Source organism: Symphalangus syndactylus, chromosome 4, assembly GCF_028878055.3.
Source record: "Symphalangus syndactylus isolate Jambi chromosome 4, NHGRI_mSymSyn1-v2.1_pri, whole genome shotgun sequence".
NCBI lineage: Eukaryota > Metazoa > Chordata > Mammalia > Primates > Hylobatidae > Symphalangus > Symphalangus syndactylus.
The window spans coordinates 149,530,414-149,550,770 of record NC_072426.2 but is presented as its reverse complement, the minus strand read 5'-3'; the positions used below and the strand labels follow the sequence as shown (position 1 = coordinate 149,550,770).

The 20,357-nt window shown below is 37.1% G+C and overlaps 1 protein-coding gene across 1 annotated transcript; it reads right to left on the bottom strand.

Annotated features, from left to right (window-relative positions):
• Positions 1 to 358: 358 nt before the first annotated feature.
• SPCS3 (signal peptidase complex subunit 3) lies at positions 359 to 18,207 on the bottom strand. Its single transcript, XM_055276468.2, has 5 exons — positions 12,449 to 18,207; positions 10,401 to 10,474; positions 8,394 to 8,470; positions 5,318 to 5,433; positions 359 to 4,396 (listed from the first exon to the last, which is right to left on the bottom strand). Exons 1-5 carry the CDS (start codon positions 12,589 to 12,591, stop codon positions 4,264 to 4,266), a joined length of 543 nt encoding a protein of 180 aa, XP_055132443.1. The 5' UTR covers positions 12,592 to 18,207; the 3' UTR covers positions 359 to 4,263.
• Between the last annotated feature and the right edge of the window lie 2,150 nt (positions 18,208 to 20,357).

Below are 20,357 nucleotides of genomic sequence, written 5' to 3'. Positions count from 1 at the left end.
TTGTTTTAACCCATTTCTTCCTGAGCTATACTTTAAACGTGCATTCTGAGATTTTTTTTTTCTTGGTCAGGTCTACGGTAGGGTTTTCTAGTGTTATTTTAAAGTAAAGCAATTTATGTATCAATCTTATCACTAGCCACTATCACTTGGCTCTCTTAGCAAATGTCAGAAAGAACATAGGTCACGGCAACTAGAGCAAGAGCAGCATTTACCTTTACTGAACTGTCCAACTGACCTCGGTAAGATCTAATGTCATTAGCAGCTCAAGAATGAAAAAAAAAAAAACGGCACTTACAAAGGAGGGCAGTATTAATGGCAAAGAATCCCCATGGTTTGATCACATTAGAAACACAACGTCTTCATTCTTCATCAATATTTATTGGGCGCCTATTATGTGCAAGGCACTATGCTAGGCGCTGGGGAAGATACAAAGATAAATCTGACAGACTGCCCTCAAAGAGCTTACAGTCTAGTATAGGAGCATACAGTCTCTGGAGAAGATATTTTAAGTGTAACTAACCTCCCCCATCCCACCCCCACCAAAAAAAAAGAAAAAACCTACTAGACTTGGGTTTCTTCCATTCACTTTTAGTTTAGCAGCTTCACGTAAAAAGCATAAATCTGAAAGTCTTTTAAAATGTATACTTTTACTCGTAAACAAAATTCATTTTCGTTAGAAAAAATGCTGAATATTTATTGCAATTAAGAAAAATCTTCGGCCGGGCACGGTGGCTCACACCTGTTATCCTAGCACTTTGGGAGGCCGAGGCAGGTGGATCACTTGAGGTCAGGAGTTTGAGACCAGCCTGGCCAACATAGCGAAACCCCATCTCTACTGAAAATACAAAAATTAGCCGGGCGTGGTGGCGGGCTCCTGTAATCCCAGCTACTCCGGAGGCTGAGGCAGGAGAATCGCTTGAACCTGGGGGGTGGAGGTTGCAGTGAGCCAAGATCGCACCACTTCACTCTAGCCTGGGCGTAACAGCAGATCTCCGTCTCAGAAAAAAAAAAAAAAAAAAAAAAAGGAAAAGAAAAATCCTCAAACATATGCTCAGTATTTTCATGAATTTTTTATGAATGACAACATTGTGAAGTAAACAATTTCCCAAATTGCATCAAAAACATGCAACAACTTTTTGAAACATCTCTTTAAACTACTGAAAGTCACATATGTAACGTATACAGGCTTCTCTCTGCTAAAAGCAAGGAAAGCTTTGAAATGAATATATGCTTGTTTGCTACCAATGTTCACAGCTTATGGTTTTTCCCCCATGAACCCACTTCATGTCAATGCAAAGTATTATAAAATAATACCTCCAGTGACATATACCCCAAAGATCCGAAGCTCTAGATCTCTAAGCTTCAGATAAAAAAAAAAATAGTGAAAAATGTTCATTATCAATTAATAGCTGGGCTTTAAGATTATCATCTTAGAGAAAAAGCCCAGCTTTTCATCTCTAAGATGAAATCTTTCAAAAAGCCCATCTATCATCTCTAAGATGATAATCTTAAAGCCCAGCTATGAATTGGCTGACAAGACCCACCAAAGAACTGTAAAATAATTCCAGGAAACTCAAAACCCACTTTCTTATTACACCCTTAGGAATTTCTGAAGTTTTTGTTATTTTCCTTTCAGAATAAAGAAACCAAATGTAATAAATTAGGGCAATAAAAAAGCACTGACACAGATGTTTGTCTAGGTTAAACTGTTAGAGAAAGGGATATGTGAGCACATTTTTAAATTAATTCATTTCTAACCATGATTACTTTTAAATAAGTGTCTTGAAATTATTCTCTTTTCTCAGAATTATTTCTGGGCTCAGGTATTTCTAATCATACTCAGTTTTGTAGAAGCCTGAAGCTTTGTATCTTTGTAGAACATTATGAGGCTTCTTTAAAACACTGAGACTAAAGCAAATGAAGTGGTTATCACACTGAACACAAGTCAATTTTTTAAATGTAGAAACTGCACCCAAAAATGAGTTCCTGAGACTGAGGGTCCTTATTCACATGTTGGAGCATTCTTGTTCTGAGCAATTTCCCTTAGTCAAGCAAACAGAAAACTTTCTTCACATTGTGCTAGTTGGGCATTTTTACTTCTCTTCCTCACCAAACTCTGAAAAAAGTGGGCTTGTCAAATAACTGTAATTCAAGTAAATTTCAACATTAATCTCTACCAGACTAACAGATCCACTCATCACAGAAGTATAATGAACTGTTAAACTGGTACCAGGTCTGGTTAAGACTGCAGGCTTATTGAGCATACCTTCTTCAAAGAGGACACACCTGATTTTTAAGCTTTGACACCTGCACATTTTAAGTTTCCATGTCTAGTATTTGTACAAACTAAATGATGTGAAATTTTCGGGGCGTAAAATCTAACAGAAATAAAGTAGATCAATATGAGTTATGTGTTAGACTTTCATTCATTTGCCTGTCTTCATATTACTAACGTGCTTTTTTTGTTCAATCTCTTTGCTAAACAGATAAATTTTATAAACTTGTGTGGTATAAAAGGATCGCCATTAAAGTTAACTAGTACAACTCTGTCATTTTACAGATAAAGAAACCAAGACCCTGAAAAGTTTAATGAAAAAGCTGGGAGCCAAGCAGTTTAGCATTCATGGAACCTTTGACATTTCTGCTGGTTTGAAAAACCACAGGCTTTTGCACGAACTATACAACTCCATACAACAGATGTTAAAATCAATGTAATTAAATAGTGATATATTTCACATAAGGTAAATATAACAAATGTTTGTAATTTAAACTATTCTTAGAAAATATTAGCCCTTTTTGGTCACTGCTAATAGTGTAACTACAGTGTTTGGTCTTGCTTTTCTAAGGGTAACTGATTTGCAGTTCCTACTTTGAGGATGTTTATTTGTCCACTGCAGAAAAAAAAAATCATGTTAAATACAATCATGTATTCAATCATGTATTATGCACTGAATTTCGAAGTTATTTTTACATACATGTAGATTTCCTTATGCTTTTAATATAAGTGAAATGAATTTATTCAGAGAATAAAATATTACCTCGATATAAGTTGTTGGCAGCTTGAAAATTAGCCACTTCTATATAAAATGGGAAACCTTTTCTAGAATAGAAAGGGTGTCCAGGGTAACAAAAATATCAAGAAGGTTTTAAATGAAATTTGATTAGTCTGCAATCTGAGGTATAAGAGAAAGGATGAGCTCAGAAAATTAGAAGATCTGAGTTCAAGTTTTAACTCCACTCCTTGCTCGCTAGGTAACAATGGAGCAATTCAATAAACTTCTGGGTTTCAGTTTCTTATCTGCAAAGAGCTAACACTTACACTACTTACCTCATTAGATTATTAAGGATGACATACATTAAAGTATATGAATGGTTTGTAAATGGAAAGCATACCACAATTATTATTATCCCAATAATTATTAAAATATAGACCTACAAAAAGTAGTAAATAATTCACTTAGTGACAGTAGGCATGCTCACTAGAAGAAACCTAACTCAGAGGGTAAACCATGCAAACATTTTAACTTTCAATGACAACGCTAAAAAAAAGTACAAAGCTATAAAGGAACGTTTTTAGAGAAAGCACTGAAGACAGACATTTTGTTGACCTAAAAGATTTTAAAATGAATTAGAATAATTTACAGCATATAAAGAGGTATTTAGTCTTTAAGTGGAGAAAGTTGCTAGTCACATGTAAGAAAAACAAGTATTATGGGCCTTCCTAAGACAAATGGAATAAAATTCCATCACTTTTGGCTTTTTTATAAACCAGACTTCGAACAAATAACCATATTAATTTTCCAGTAATCAAACATATCCTAAAAGAGGAAAACAAGAATGTCTACTTTTAAATCACATTCAGCGTGAACCTGCCTGAATGCAAGGCATAAAATACAGAGTTGTTATGACTCTACAGGCACCTGAAAGTTTTAACTACCCTTCATGCTCACTTTATATTCCATAAAGAATAATGGAAATACAGGAAATACTTCAAATATGTATTTTTTACAAATCCGTTTTATGTAGTTCTTATTCTTGTAAGATAATATTCCACTGCGGCAGCCTTGTTTTTTTGTTTTGTTTGTAATATTAAGTAGCCCATTAAGCTTTCCCTTCAAACAGGCCTTTTGATGTTAGTTCTTATAACCAAAAAAAAAAAAAAAAAAAAAAAACAAACCAACAATAAATGAAGACGTAAGGGAAGAAATTAATGAGATACAATTCGTTAAGTATAAAAATATGTTGTTTCAAATTCAGAATAATTTAATAACTCTTCGTTATTTCATATGTATCTGGAAATGGGACAGATACGTGTCCTGATCCTGTCACAAGAGGTAGAATTCCAGCATTTGGTACGACGTTCCAAGACAGGGTCAAAGTGACATTCCTGTTTCCCCTATAAAAAGATATAATAAACACAAGTAATCAGAAACACTAGTAGTTCAAAAAAAATTTTTAAGTCAAACACTGAGATGTCAAATACTTTATTTATAACCATCTATTCCTAACAGAAATCCTAGTATGTTAATCTGCAAAAAGAACTATTTTCTCATGTCACTTAAAATCCAAGGACAATGCTAGAAGACATGGGCACTACATTTACTGATATCCCAGGATGACTCATCTGAACTCACAGCTGCAGTTAATAGAACTATCAACCGAAAAGTTTAAATGACTAAAACAGTAAATGTAAAAAGAGACGAGCTAAGAATCAGAGCAATGATTTGAAGCCTAACTCTGTCAATTATCTAGATGGACAAACCTGAACAAAATTCTCATGTTCTGAAATTTTCATTGCAAATACAGAGGTTTGGCTTGGTCAAAATAGCTTTCTTCTAAAATTATTTCCAATGTTTACGACTAGAGTCTAAGAGGTAAAAATAACCTGAGACATCAATCACTCTGAGTCAACTGAGCTTTAGAGAAGTCACATTTGGAGAACCAATACTACTTCTCTTAACTATTATCAACTCCTAGACTCAACATGCTGTTTCTAAGGTTTCCCGACTCACGCACAGAAAGGAGCCCTTTAATTTGACAACCACAGCCCTATCACATCTGAACAAGCCCGTATTCCTTGTACACGCTTAGTATAGAAGCTTTATTAGTTTGACTATGACATTTCACAAACTGCAAGAGAATTGCTTATCTTAGATCTCACTTTGCATTTCCACCCAATCTTTCAGTTCAGATATGCGTAAATACTTCTTTTCCAATTTTTCTTTTACTCTCGAGTATTTTTCTTTAAAATAAAAATACATCTTTCTCTCTTTTTCACCTCTTATTAAATGTAAAAAAATGACCAAGAATTGCTCACTTGAGACCATTTCCATCGTCAAAGAAAAAATATTTTGTTTTCATATCTTTCAGCAGCAGCTTCGGATTATCACCTCTCAAAACAATCTTGTCCCATAGGACAACTTGGTTCAGAGCCTATATTAAAATGAAAATTAATTAGATAACTCATCAGAAATACCATCTTATCACTTCACATTAAAAGTATTAGTAAGCAAATAGTTTGACATGTTAATGAATTCAACTTTGAGGAGCTTGCTGAAATCTTAATGCATACAAATGATAGCAAAGAGAGAGATAAAAAAAGGGGCAAACTTTTCTCGGAGAGAAGAATGATAATTCCCTGATGGAATTCATTCCTTCCGCTAACTCAACTGTATTACTTAGGGCCTTCATAACTTAATGCAAGGTTTTTGATTTATAAGATCTCCAAAAAGTGAGGCCTTTGGAGGAACAGATGAATTAAATCCCTAGAAGGGAAGTATTCTTTTAAATCACTTTTTCCTGTAAAATTTCTAAGACCCTCCAGCTCAGCATGGATCCTAAATGGTGCCAGGAAAACAGACAGAGCCAATCCCTGTTCCATCACACTGCTAATACAGGTTACTGCTGATTAATTATGTCATGAAAATTTATAAGAAATCTTCTCCAAGATTTCTTTACAAAATCTTGAAGAGATCACTAAAGAAATGAAGCCTTTTAAAGATCTTTTTTCCCTTTAATTAAAAAAATATATGCATCGTTGTCTCATCAAGGCAAAATTCTAGAGGTCAGACAATTCTTTTAAGCTACTCTTTCAACATATTACAAATAAGTTCCATTTAGAAAATTAAAAGTATGAAATGGAAATAAAAAAAATTTGTGGCCACTACTAAATCTCAAGGAATTTGTTCTTATTAAGTTAGCATCTATTAGCTTTTAAGGCCAATTACTCAGTGTATGATGATTACATTAACTAAAAAAAAATGTAGAGCAGTTCTTTCTTTCTTTCTTTCTTTTTTGGAGATAGAGTCTTGCTCTGTCACCCAGGCTGGAGTACAATGGCACAATCTCAGCTCACTGCAACCTCCACCTCCCAGGTTCATGTGATTCTCCTGCCTCAGCCTCCCGAGTAGCTGGGATTACAGGCACGCACCACCACACCCGGCTAATTTTTTGTATTTTTAGTAGAGATGAGGTTTCACCATGTTGGCCAAGCTGGTCTGGAACTCCTGACCTCAGGTGGTCCACCTGCCTCAGCCTCCCAAAGTGCTGGGATTTTACAGGTGTGAGCCACTGTGCCCGACCTGAACTAGTTTTTTAAATCACAAATTATAATTCATAATAAGTTTTATAATTAAAAGCTATTAAACCATTATATCGAAACCTATTAAAACTATTAGTTTATGATTGAAAGTTATTAGCATGGTGGCGGGTGCCTGTAATCCCAGCTACTTGGGGGGCTGAGGCAGGGGAATCACTTGAACCCAGGATGCGGAGGTTGCAGTGAGCCGAGATCATACTACTGTACTCCAGCCTGGATAATAAGAGTGAAACTCCGTGTTAAAAATAAATAAAAACAACAACAACAACAAAAAACAGTTCAAGTACTCAGATACTCAGATTAATGAATCCCATGCAACCCTAAAACAAAGACAAATTGTTCTCAATTGGTAGGGATATTAATCAATTGTAGCTATATGGCTTAATGAGACTACCAAAACACCTCGCACCATGTTTTTTTGTTTTTTTTTTTTTTAAAGTATCTGGTACTAACATGGATTTTAAAATAATCTCAGAAGGTTCAAAAATTATTAACAATCTTTACAGCTTTTGATTATATATCGTCACAATGAGAATTATAATCACAGGTCTCAAATTTTGTTGATTCAAGTAAGTCACCATGCAGCTCTCTAATTGTAGCTGTGGAGAGAGAATATTTTAGCTTAAAGAGTAAACAACAGCCGGGCGCGGTGGCCCATGCCTGTAATCCTAGCACTTTGGGAGGACGAGGTATGCGGATGACCTGAGGTTAGGAGTTTGAGACCAGCCTGGCCAACATGGTGAAACCCTGTCTCTACTAAAACTACAAAAATTAGCTGGGAATGGTGGCAGGCGCCTGTAATCCCAGCTACTCGGGAGGCTGAGGCAGGAGAACTGCTTGAATCTAGGTGGCAAAGGTTGCAGTGAGCCGAGATCGACGGTGCTACTGCACTCCAGCCCGAGCTATAAGAGCGAGACTCTGTCTTGAAAAAAAAAAAAAAAAAAAGGAAACAGCTGAGTGGTGGCAATACTACTGGCTACTCGCTCCATTTCCTAGTTGATAGTTCAGCAATATCTTTCTGATCTTACTATTGAAAGTGGTCTCCAATAGTTTTTGGATCACAAATCCTCAAAATATGTGTTATTATAAATTATGTAGGTAATACATATGCACTGTTAATTAATATCATTGAGAGTGTCTCAGCCAACTTATCAGATCTATTTAGGTTGTCTTTGTGTTTTTTTTAATCCTTCAGTGTGACACAGCAGCTCAGAAGAATACAAGTATGAGCTCCACCATTTTCCTACTGTTTACATATGTATGGATTATTAGCATTATCTTCAATCTGTGATTTCTTTGCAGAAATCTTTTTAAGCCACTTTTCCATTTTGAAAGGATTAGCTAAAATTAGATAATATAATCCACTTATGTATTGCATATACTGCAATATTTTGCAACATGCTGAAAGCAAATGAATAAATACTAGGTAGCATGGTGAACTTCTTGACCTACAGAATTCCTCCTTTCCTCCAGAATATCTGCATATTGTAGAAGGCATGTGCCCATCTATCTGACTTAAGGGCTGAATATGAGCATTAACGTCAGTTCATATAGCAAGTCTCCATTCTGGAGACCCCAATGCTAGAGAGCTAAATAGAACAAACAGAAAACAAACAACAACAACAAAGGCTCCCAAAAGTGCAAACGTTTTCCTAACAGAGCTACCTCCACAGGCTTGTGATTTTTTTGCTAGGTAACTCAGGTCAAGTATTTTAAATATATAAAAATGTGTATTCTTTCATAAAGAATAAGACTTTAAATAGCTATTAAAATACTTCTAATTAGATATACTTACATTATTTTTTGTTGAATATTCTGCTGATAAATAAAGAAACAACTGCTTAACATTCCAATCAAATATATTCTCTAGATGTAAGTAAATTAAGGAAAATATAAATTTATGAGCAATATTTCTCACTTTTAAATAGATCTTAATTATTCTTAGGTTATTTATCCCTAACAGTAATACTAAAGTAGAAAAGAGAGAGGCGGCCCAGAAACATAATGTGCCACTAATTTAATAAAAATATGCAGAAGATAAATACATTGTGAAATCCAGCTTATTCCAAAACAAAAAAATGTCAGTATGAGATTACCGGCATCCTCCCATACTCCTCCAAGGATTACCAACCGAGATACTTTGACTAGTAAAAAAAGAACAAATCCAAAATTTGGTTTTCTGTAACATCAACTAAGTTAAAAAAAAAAAAAAAAGAGGACTTGATATTTCAAGCAAATACAATTCCACTGGAGCTCTAAAGTATAAACAATCATCACTATTTAAATTTAACAATATGCAAACATAAACAAGGCTCAATAATTAACCAAGTATAATAAATTGTACATGTCACTTTTGGTCACATGCAAGTAGACATTAAAATGTCTCTCAAAGATGCAAATGACACCAATGTGGCTCAATTCAGTTTCCCAAAGAGGACAAGAACTTCACTAGAATTAACAAGACTGGTGCCAATACCAAGAAATTAGCGGGGTTAATATTTGGATTTTTAAGTATTATGTTAATTGTTAACTCATTTTACTATATGAGTTTCCATACTGGTAGTAACACATTCGTTACATTCCATTATTAATTATGTGTAACCACTAAGAATCACTCCTTTAGAACTAAGTCCAGGACTGCTGTTTACAAGAACAGGTGCAATTTCAAGTAGTAGTAGCGGCAGCATTAAGAAAATCTGAAGAAACTACAAATAATGAGATTGGTAATATATAAATACCATAGATATCAGGAAATTTCACTATAATTCTCTGGATACACAAAATTACTACTCTCACAGTAGACCTAAATTCCCTTGAGTAGATTTTTTAAAATTACACAGACTTAAAAATACACATGAAATTCAGCATAAGACTCTTCTGATGGTACACTCTATTTCCTAAAAATGGTACCTACAGAACCAATTCTTAGCCTATTTCTAAATCCAATAATTACCAAAACTTAAGCTGAAAGTAAATTTCATGGTCATAGAAAGGCAAATTAGATAAATTCCCCAAGTATATGATCAGCTTTAACTGTTCAGACAGGTACTTTCACACAAGTTCAGATTGTTCAATCTCCATAATCATTTAAATCATGGGGTATTAAAAAGGTAGATGAGATCAGGCTAGAAGTGGCAGAGAACATTACCAAGATATTAACCTAAGAAAGAACCTAAAAAAGACTAGCCTGGCAAAAATGATCAGAGTTGTCAAAAGATTTAAACTCAATGTCAAGAGAAAATATTTAAATATCACCACCAAAGAAACTCTTATAATTGTTAATATTTTCTGACTTTCATAAAAGTCCTTATAAAAAGAGTTATGACGGCAAAAAGCAACCAGTTTACCAATAATTTTGATATGATCTTTTCCAATCATAACACACGTAATTCACTTTTTAAACATATGTTTCTTTCTGCTATAATAAAATATGGATATTTGAAATTTTACATGAAATATTTATAGGCAGGCTAAGCATTGGTAATATTTTTCCTTCTTATCCAAATGATCTAATTGTATCTTTCTAAAAAACAGATTCAAACTTTCTTATGTAGCTTTCAATCAATTTAATGTCTCTGTTAAGAATTTAAAGTATGTTCACACAACTACTCATGAATCTATGAAGTTTTCTCCAAGTGTGATGGGGAGGTATTAACATTATTTTACTGATGAAAAAGACACAGGAATTTCCAAGGTTTGGCTGATACAATGAAATAGTCACACTGTCTCCCAAATCATTAAACAACACATATCTCATTATAAAACTACAGAAAACGCAATGAAATATTTTCTTAAAGGATATCAGCAGTTATATCAAACGTGATAAATCCCAGATCACTTCTTTCTCTAGGTCCAGTGAAATCTTCTACATTTTTTCTAGGAGTAAAGATAAAAGTTTTACCATCCTTCCAACAGAACATACAAAATTAACGTAACATCTTAAAGAGAAAGAATACAGTTGTGTGCACAGGTGAAACAGCAATCCCACAAAGAAACGAGTCAACACCAGAGAAACCTGTAAGTGTGAAAACAGACGAAACATTCTAATCCAATATGAAAGTAGGTCTTCAGCTAATTGCATATACCTCAAGAGAATCCCTAACAAAACTCAGGAGATTAAAACTGCTAAAAAGAATAGTAAATACTTGATGTAAAGCAATTTTGCAGAATGGGTAGAAGAAAGCTACACGTGACTGACTACAAGGTGATACGAATACTAACAGATGACATATTAAAGGATGATACAGTAATCACCGCCTTATCCGAGGTTTCACTTTCCGATTTCAATTATCCGCGGTCAACCCGGTGTGAAAATAGGTGAGTCCAGTAAAATAAGTTATTTTGAGAGAAAGGCAAAGAGATCATATTTACATAACTTTTATTATAGTATATTGTTACAGTTGTTCTATTATGTTATTGTTAATCTCTTATTGTGCCTAATTTGTAAGTTTTATCATAGGTAGGTGTGTATGTACGGTATAGGAAAAACCCAAGTATATATAGGGTTTGGTGCTATCCGTGGTTTCAGCCATCCACTGGGGGTCCTGGAACGTATACTTACCCCATTAAGGGGATACTACTGTAACCAGCTGCTATTTACTGTTTACTACCGGTCAGACCCACTGACAATATTTTTCACATTTCAAATAATTCTCACAACCTACCAATTAGGTATTACTTCCATCTTAAACAAAAACAAATTAAGGCCCAGAATGGTAAGAAACTTGCTCAAGACAACAGCTAACATCTGTTCAGTGTTTAATATTCACCAAGCTCTTCTAACCCTCATAGGGCTGACAGTAGCAGTGCTGATTTCCACCCCAGGTCTATTCGAACAATATCTAACAAACATCAGTACAGTAATTTAAAAAAAAAAAAAAAAAAGGTGGGGGGAGAAGGCTCGCTATTTGATGACTGGCTTCTTGGCGATTCTGACAAAGAAATAAACTAAGGCTAAAGAGCTTGTTGGAAGATGGAATAGAGTAGAATGGTATGAGAAGAGGGGGAAAAAATACGACGATTAAAGACAAAAGTGCCAGAGAATAAAATCAAGGACAAAACAGGCAATAGCGAAATGGCACTGTCATTTCGAACTGCATTTTTTGGCGTTTCCGCAGACTTCTTCAAGTGGTTGGCAAGAAAAAGAAAAAGAAAGAAAGAAACCCAACGAAACAAAAATCTCGCTGTATCAGAAGGCTAAGATGCTTAATTCTCTCAGTGCTCAACATCTCTGGCCAACTTCAAAGCAACTGTTTACTGCCTTCTGAAGGTGCAAAGGCAACAACTGTAAAGGGAATGTCAAACAGGGCAAACTCGGGTGATGAATGACACAAAGACAACGCCGTCCTGTGGCCTCCAGAGCCGCCAGGAAACCCCACGGAAGCCTGACCCAGAGCGCGGCGGCAGCGCCTGGAGGGCCTCGCATGCGGACCACGAGCGGCACCGGACGCGCGGGAGGCGCCAGCCCAGGCGGGCGGCGGCGCCGGCTCTGCTGTTGTGTTGCTCCCTCATTGGCCAGGCGTGGGTGGAGGGAAGTGAGGAACAGGAAGCAAGCGGAGGCACCGACCTGAGGAACGCTCAAAATTAAAATTTAAGAGCAAGCCCGGGAATTCACGGTGGAAGGGTGCAAGTTCCGAGGGGACGCCGGAAAAGCCTGCGACGTCCACCCCTGACGACCGCCCTCGGGGGCGAACTGCCGCTCACGAGGGCGATCCGGATGCCCTGCCCGCGGCCCCAGCCCCGGCTCGGCGGCCCCGGCACAGCAGCCCCGGCACGGCGGCCCGGCTTCGGCTTCCGCCCTAGCCCGGTCCCGGCGTCCTGCACCGCCAGCCCGGCCTCGGCCGCACTCACAGCATGATCCGCGAGACGTGCAGCCGCACCGGGACGCTCCTGTCTTTGAAGGCGGTGGTGATGAAGCAGCCGAAGGTGAGCGCCGCCATCACGCTCAGCGAGAAGGCGAACAGCGAGTTCGCCCGCGACAGCACCGTGTTCATCGCGACTGTCTCTCACGAGCCCCGACTCCACACGCACACCGAGGATCCCGTTCCGGCGGCGGACCGGCTCCCTGCGATCCGCGCCGTCTGCGGTGCGCGCGATCCGGGAGCGCGCCGCCCCGGCCCCGCCTCCTTTCCCGTCCTCCGACGCGAGCGCGCGCGCGCCCGCTTCCCGAAACACACCCACAGCGCGCACGGGACCGCGCGGAAAAGGAGCGACCCAGCCGCGGGCCCGCCCCTCCGTCGCGGCCTAACGCCGCCACCAATCAGCGACGAGTGAGGGAGGGGCGGGGTTTGTCGTGGAAGACCCACTCCCTACTCTTCTAAAGTGCTTCTCCGACCCTTCGGTTCAGAGAATTGGGAACCCGTCGTTCGCTGTCGTTTTTCGGTTCTTTGGTCAGAGGTCTGGGACTGCGACTTCTTGATTACTTATGTACCATTTATTTTCAGTTGAAACCGGCAGCAAGTTAAGGTGGTTTAGTATCTGTCCTGACGGGTGGCGTTTGGAAGCAGCACTTTACAAAACGCCTGGTCGTCTCCCTTCTTTGTTAAACGTGGTCAAAGTTAGGACTTGAGCTTTTTTTGGAGGATCTGAGGAGGAGTGGGGAGTGGGGAATTGGCCGCCCAAGTCCGTAAAGCTATCACGTGCATCAGTATTTCCACCTCCAGCGTCAGTCCAATTCCTATTAATGCTTTGCTTTCTATGGATAGCTAAAGATGTTTTAGAAGATAAGGGTTGAGGCTACCAATCCTAAGTATTTGCATTTTAACATGGTGATTTCTGATAAATAAAAGTATAACCTTTCTGGGTTCTTAGGAGCAAATAAGATAATGGCTGCGGAATTGCTCTACAGCATAATGTATAAGAATTTCGTTAGGTCATTAATAAATAATGCAATTATTTTATCACATTTTCAATATCCTGAAGGGCATTAGAGTTCAAACCGAGCCAATCTTGACTGATTATACTATCTGCCAAAACCTTTGTTCCTTTCACAGCTAAGGATTTTTATAAAAATGGATTCAGGGTCTGCTGAAATAAATTTTTTAAAAAATTTCATTCCATAAACCAAAACAAAAACTTCTGTCCTAGAATGTGATCAGGAACAAACCAGAAAATTGTGAACATCTGACCTTGATACTGGCTTATGTTGTCTCTTGTTAAGCTTTTGCTTCTTTGCATTATTCATGACCAATTAATTTTTGTATAGCCATACAGGTAGGATTATTACTAAGTGCCTACCGTGTACCAGGAATAGTTCTAAGCCTTGAGAATACAGCGCTAATAAGGCAGACTCCCTGCTCAAATGGAATAGAGCCAACTAATGAAAAATCGATAAAATAGAGACTAAAGAGAGATCCTTAGTTGCGTTTAAAATCTTAGTTTTTAACTTCCAGGCTGGCACAGTTTGTTAAAAAAAAAAAAAGAATTTTTATTGAATGCCATCTATACTGCAAGTGATACAGAGATTGTACTGATCACTTTCTACACTCAAAAGTATACAATCAGGTAGAGTTAATAAAATAAAAACAAATCTGAAATGTAAAACAAAAAAATACCCTGGGAAGTTACATAGCAAAGGAGGAAGGAATCACAGCCCTGGGAATGTGGGACAACGCAGTGTGCAAATTATTTAACACAAAGCCTAAACAATACACATTATTATTATAGCATGTTTTAGGGAAATAATTCTTGTTGTTGAACTGCAAGTACAGGTATATCTAAGAGATACTCAGAAGGCTGGTCCTGATAAACAATGCATGTATAAAAGAGTAAGCAGAAATAAGCCTGGAAAGGTAAGTTATGGTAGAAAACCAGGTCAAGAAGTTGACTTTATATCAGGGAAATTACATGTAAAACAAACATCGCTACACAGGCAACCATTTACCAGTTATATGTGGAGAGTGAGTGATTGGACCCAAAAGGAAGACTGATAGGAAGGGCATTTCAGAAACAAACTCTATGTTACTTAGCAACTGCCTAAATAAGAGTGGGGGTCTGCAAAGCACAGAGTGAATGCAGATTGTGAACACTCAAATGAAATTATTATTATGACACCATAGTTTTTAACTTGACTTACTGGTAGTGCTAAAAACACATAAAAGTCCACAAAAAGAGCAGAATAGGGTTGGGATAGGGAATTTTCTTATTCTGTTTTATTTTTCCAAGTGTTTCTTTAGATTTTCTAGACATTTAATCATATCACCTACATTAGATATCATTTTCCCTTTTCCTTTCCAATTATTATATTTCCAATTGTTTATTCATTTCAGTAGCTAATATTTCCAACATAATATTCAGTCAGATGGGGACAACTGATATCTTTTTCTTCCTGATTTGAGCAGGAAATTTCATTTCTCCATCAAGTAAGATGTTGGCTTTGAGATGGAAATTGTGCATGTGTGTGTGTACATGTATCATTATATAATATATATTGCATATTGATAGGAAATATCTATTCCTGTTGGGAAATTTTTAAAAAATAAACAAATGCTAAATTGTTTTCAGATGCATTTTCCCTATCTTTAAAGGTGGTAATATAATTTTTCTCCTCTACTTATTTAATGGGTTATACGAATAGATTTTATAATATTGACCCACTAAGCATTCCTGGCAGAAACTCCACTTGGTCATGACGAATTAGTTTTTAATATGCTCTTGTGCTTTGCTAATTTTGGGGTTTTTTGTTTTTTAGTTTGTGTAATCAATATTCATAGTGAAACTGGTGTGTTTTTTGATTATTATACTCAAATTAGAAAATATATATTTCTAATATAACAAGGAAAATAAGTTTTCCTTAGTTTTCTGTGCACTGGGATATTTTAAGTAGCATTTGGATCTGGTCTTTAAAAATTTGTTAGAAAATTTGGTAGAAATTCCCAAGGGAGTCTATTCTTCTATTTTTTTTTTTTTTAATCATTGTTAATTCTAATTATGTATACTTGTGCTTTCTACCTTTTTCATTTATTATTTTAATTAGTATTTTTTCTTGTTTTTTTTCAAAGCACTTCTGCTCTACTGTTTTCTAACTCATTAATTTTGGTTTTAACATTATCAACTTTTTTCATTCCACTTTATTAGCTTTGGAAATTGGATATTTAGTTGGCATATTTTTCATGTTTATTGTTATGGTAACTGCTTTAGCTGTATCCTAAAATTTCTGACTATGAATTTCCAAGAGAAAGTACCATTTTTCCTTTTGATTGCTTTAAATTAATGTCTGATTTTAAATCATGTAGGCAGAGAATGTTGTTTGTATATTTCTATTGTTTGGATTATTGAGGTCTTCTTTGTGGCCTAAAATGTCACTTTTGTGAAAATTCAATGTGCAACTTGAAAGAAGCTATTTCCTCTTAATAGTATATAGAATTTGATAGATACCTATGAGATCTGCCTTATTGATTATGTTATTTATGTCTTTTACATCTGTAATAATATTTGTTATCTTCATTTTCTTGGATTCTGAGAGATTTGTTAAAATCTCCAGTACTGTGTTTTGTCTGTTTATTCCCACATCTCCTATAGTTTCTCCTTTACAAAAAATGTTGATATATTATTTGGTAAGCAAGTATTAATAATAGTTACATTTTCATTATGAATGGTAGTCTTCAACATTGTAACGTGTTATTTTATTTTTAATGCTTTTTGATGCAAATACTACTAGTCAAACACCGAGGTTGTACTGAAGGAAACTGAGGCTGTTGTTTATCTGAAATAGTATTACAGACCTTAAATTAATACGTAGCATTTTTAATCTAAGTGTCTTGTACTCTTTAATGATTTCAACTCAGAACCTAGTGGCAGTAATGGGGGGAGCAATTGGCATGCTTTGTCAGCACTTGAGTAAATAGTGATCAGTTGGGGAAGACATGCCTAACTGTATTTCTGAAGGATAGAAAGAAGCCTAGAATAAATGTAAAGTTTTGATCTTCATATTTGCAAATAATTATTTTTCTGTAACATCAAGCTAAGAAGAAGTAAGAACAATAAATCACTTTATGAGGAAATCTTTAAATAAAGCTGTGTGCACATGGACGGATAATGCTTTTTAGGGGATAAACTTAAAGATACAATAAAAGCCTTTTTTTTTTTTTTTTTGAGATGGAATTTCGTTCTTGTTGCCCAGGCTGGAGTGCAATGGCGCGATCTCGGCTCACTGCAACCTCCACCTCCCGGGTTCAAGCAATTCTCCTGCCTCAGCCTCCCGAGTAGATGGGATTACAGGTGCCCGTCACCACGCCCAGCTATTTTTTTGTATTTTTTGTGGAGACAGGGTTTCACCATGTTGGCCAGGCTGGTCTTGAACTCCTGACCTCAGGTGATCCGCCTGCCAAGGCCTCACAAAGTGCTGGGATTATGGGCATGAGCCACCGCACCCGGCCAATAAAAGCGTTCTAATTAAATACGGTGTTATTGGGAATATCCAAAGAGTCCACAAAGCACCAAGCTTCCCAGGGAAGGAAGTTCCTGCAATGGAGCATGGTATAGATCTAGCACATTAAGGACTCAAATGGTTTTCAGAAAGCGACTATGATTTATATTGTTCATCATAGAGAATGGGGATCAGGTCTTGTTCATTTTTCTATCCCTTTCAGTGCCCAGGACACTGAGCCTTGCACATAGTAGATGGTCAAAAAAATTCTTATTGAATTGAGATACCTTGAAATCATAGATCATGATATTTTTGAAAGAATTCTCATGTAAAGCTTAAAAGTCACACACAGGTAACAAACAGTTAAAGTGTAAATGGGTAAAATGATAAAGTGTAAAGCTAATTTGAATATGTAGGCCAAGGACAAATGGTAAAAGGCTTCAGTGCCAGGCTAATAAGTTTGATCATAATTCAGGAGACAATGACGATCTTCTGAGGATTTTAGATCAGTTGAGTGTCATGACCATGTAGGCTCTAAGTGGATAAGTAATTTCTTTGAGAGGGATGGGACTGCCAGTTTGTAGACCAGGCCAGAAGTTATTGCAGTAGGTTTTTGTTATAGTTGTTGTTTTGAAGATACTTGCTTGGTTAATTGAAAGATTTATAATCAGTCAAGACTGGTGAGTAGACTATTCCAGTGTGATAATTCCAGGAGTGCTATGTTTGTGAATCTCTTTAAAGAGGAAAAAAAAAAAAGTTCAGAAGGAAAACCAGTTTTTCCCTAGCATGTAGCCAAATTCCAGACTCTGAAAAGGAAAGCTGGGACATTGTGTGAAGATGTTTGGCATAAACCACATTGTGGACAGTTAGTCACAGTGAGCCACTCTTATCACTTAGGGAAAGTTTCCTATCAGTGCAAGGAACTGTTTACCAGCCACGTTCCCAGACACCAGCTAAGGGCCAACCTTGCATACAGGTTTTTCTAAGGATCGATATCTCAGGCCTGTTGCAGTAGTTTAAAAATATTGCTTTCAGGTCATTTTATTTCTGTTGAAAGCTTTTTTAAGAATGATTCCTATAGCACATAAGAAAATTTAAGAATATATTTTAATTTTTATTATAGTATATTTCCTTCATTTAGTTTCCTTTTTTTAATACTAAGTTTGCCTACTCAGCTCAGATCCCTTCAAACAGAACTATTTTATTCACTCAGTAGACCATGGAGAACTTATAAAAAGCCCATTGCCCACCACAGACCTCTAAGTATAGTTTTTCTCCAAGCAGCTTCTCTTCCTTTTGTTCTCCCATCACTGACACTCTTTTGTGTCTTGGCTTTTCACTCTAGTTCTTCATTCCCATCTCAGGCCCTCCTTTCTCAGACTTGCTATTTGAACCATGTTTCTAGCCCACCTGTAGGCACTTGACCTTGAGCTTGCTTGAGCAGTTAGCTCATGTATTCATAGCTGCCTGGCCCACATGCACATGTCAGAATCATTTATTGTGCATCCTTAAGAGCAGAACCAGATAGGATACCAGAGATCATTGGTTTCTGAGAATCTGTACCTCACCCTCTCAGGGAAAATGGACAAGAAGACCTTCCATATTCTCTAGACAGTCAAGGATGTCCAAAAGTTATTGGGATTCTTTGAACAGTTTTAGCAGTTAATATTCAGCTTCTCTGCTTATATTATCTGGACAACTATCCTTTTCAGGAAAGTGAGAGAGTTTGCCTGGCTCCTTGTGAAGGCTGTAGCATTCTCGTAGTTAACGAACCTAGTAAATTTTTCTGTCTTCTTGGCCTTTTCTGACTCACCCACAAACTCACTGCTGAAACTATATCTCTAATATGCTATCGTGAACATCTGGTCACCAGAGAACCTAGGTTCTAGTTTGTATCACTGCATTTTCATTCTAAAGAAACTAGTCCCAGCTGAGGTTAATGGACCTGTGAAATCACTACCAATATAAATGCTGGCTTTAGGGAAATACCTGCTACTTGAAGTCAGGCTAATCCCCATTTATGATACATTGAGACAAATAAAGCTCTAGAATAAATAAGATCCAGAAATTAAGGTCCTATATGGGGAGTTAATTATTTTACTTGAGTTTTTCTGATTATAGGAAAGTTTCTGGATTCCCATTTGCAAACAAAAGCAGCTATATGTGAAAAGGAAACAAAGAGGGAAAATTATTGTGGGAACTGTGTAGAAAGGAGTTAACATAACAGACCTGAGGCTTCTATTCTTAAAAAAGACCTGCTTGCAAGGTTGCCTCTGGGCTGGTGTTGGAGAACTTGGCTGATAAACAGTTTCCTACACTGATATAAAACTTTCCCTAAATGACAAGAATGGCCTAAACTGTTTGTAGAAACAATGTGGTTTATGCTAAACACCTGCCTTCCTTCTGGGAGTCTGGAATTTTGGTATGTGTTAGGCAGAGTGTGCTTACATTGCCACCCCTCAGTGAAAACCTTGAGCACTGGTTAATGAGCTCTCTTGGTTGATAATTTCACGCAAATCTGTTACTGGAGGAACTGAGCACATCCTGTGAGACTCCATTAGGACTCTTGGAAGTGTGTGCCTGGTTTCTTCCAAACTTCTCCTCATGCACCTTTTCCCTTCGCTGAGACAATATCCAGGCATTAGGCAAGTGAAGGCTAATGTGTGTCCATAGAGGGTATAGGGTATTAGTAGGAATTCGGGGCAAGACTCCCAGGGTAGTAAGTTGTATATCCTTTAACTGTAATACTCCTGTGAATATGATTATATATATTTAATCCTGTGAGCCCTTCCGGTGGGTTGGTCTTGAGAACCATATCTTGAGAACCCAAGGACTATCTCCCATTTCATACATTTTCATATTCAGAATGTCTTAAGGACTTCTGCAGAGCGTAGGGAAACTAAGCCTCATTCTTTTCTGTAATGGGAGGGGTATTATTATTTTTTTATCTTAAGTCCTATTAGTCATCTCAGTCTTTTGTTCTGGGTGCCATACTGCTCACACATTTTGACCTTCTGTACCTCAGTTTTATTCTCCCTGACAAGTAGAATCCTTGTCTTCTGCCCTCTAGTTCCCAGTTACCATCTCAGGCTCTACCCGTCATGTTAACTCACATGGACCCATTTCCCTAGGTTCTTGACCTCGAGTTATTTAATAGCTGCTCAGTCTTGATTTTCAGTGTTCTGCTTACACACATATACCCAGAATTGCAAGGGAGAATGCTTTCACCTCTTGTCCTTAACCACTGAGGCACTCAGTGTCTTCATGCAGCTTATCTGACCTCCATGTAAAGGGAATAAATCAGGCAAAATCCACTATTAAAGATCTGTTCTTTCTGTGGACCTATTGCTACTTTCATGTTCCTTATTTATATATATAAAGCTGAAAAGAATT

What these genes read in the sequence shown, in the direction of transcription:
- SPCS3 (XM_055276468.2), bottom strand. Translation starts at nt 12,591, where the DNA reads ATGAACACGGTGCTGTCGCGGGCGAACTCGCTGTTCGCCTTCTCGCTG. An exon ending in AATATTCAACAAAAAATAAT is followed by an intron (nt 5,434 to 8,393) that starts GTAAGTATATCT and finishes ATTTTAATATAG; the next exon opens with GCTCTGAACCAAGTTGTCCT. An exon ending in GACGATGGAAATGGTCTCAA is followed by an intron (nt 4,397 to 5,317) that starts GTGAGCAATTCT and finishes ATCTTTTTATAG; the next exon opens with GGGAAACAGGAATGTCACTT.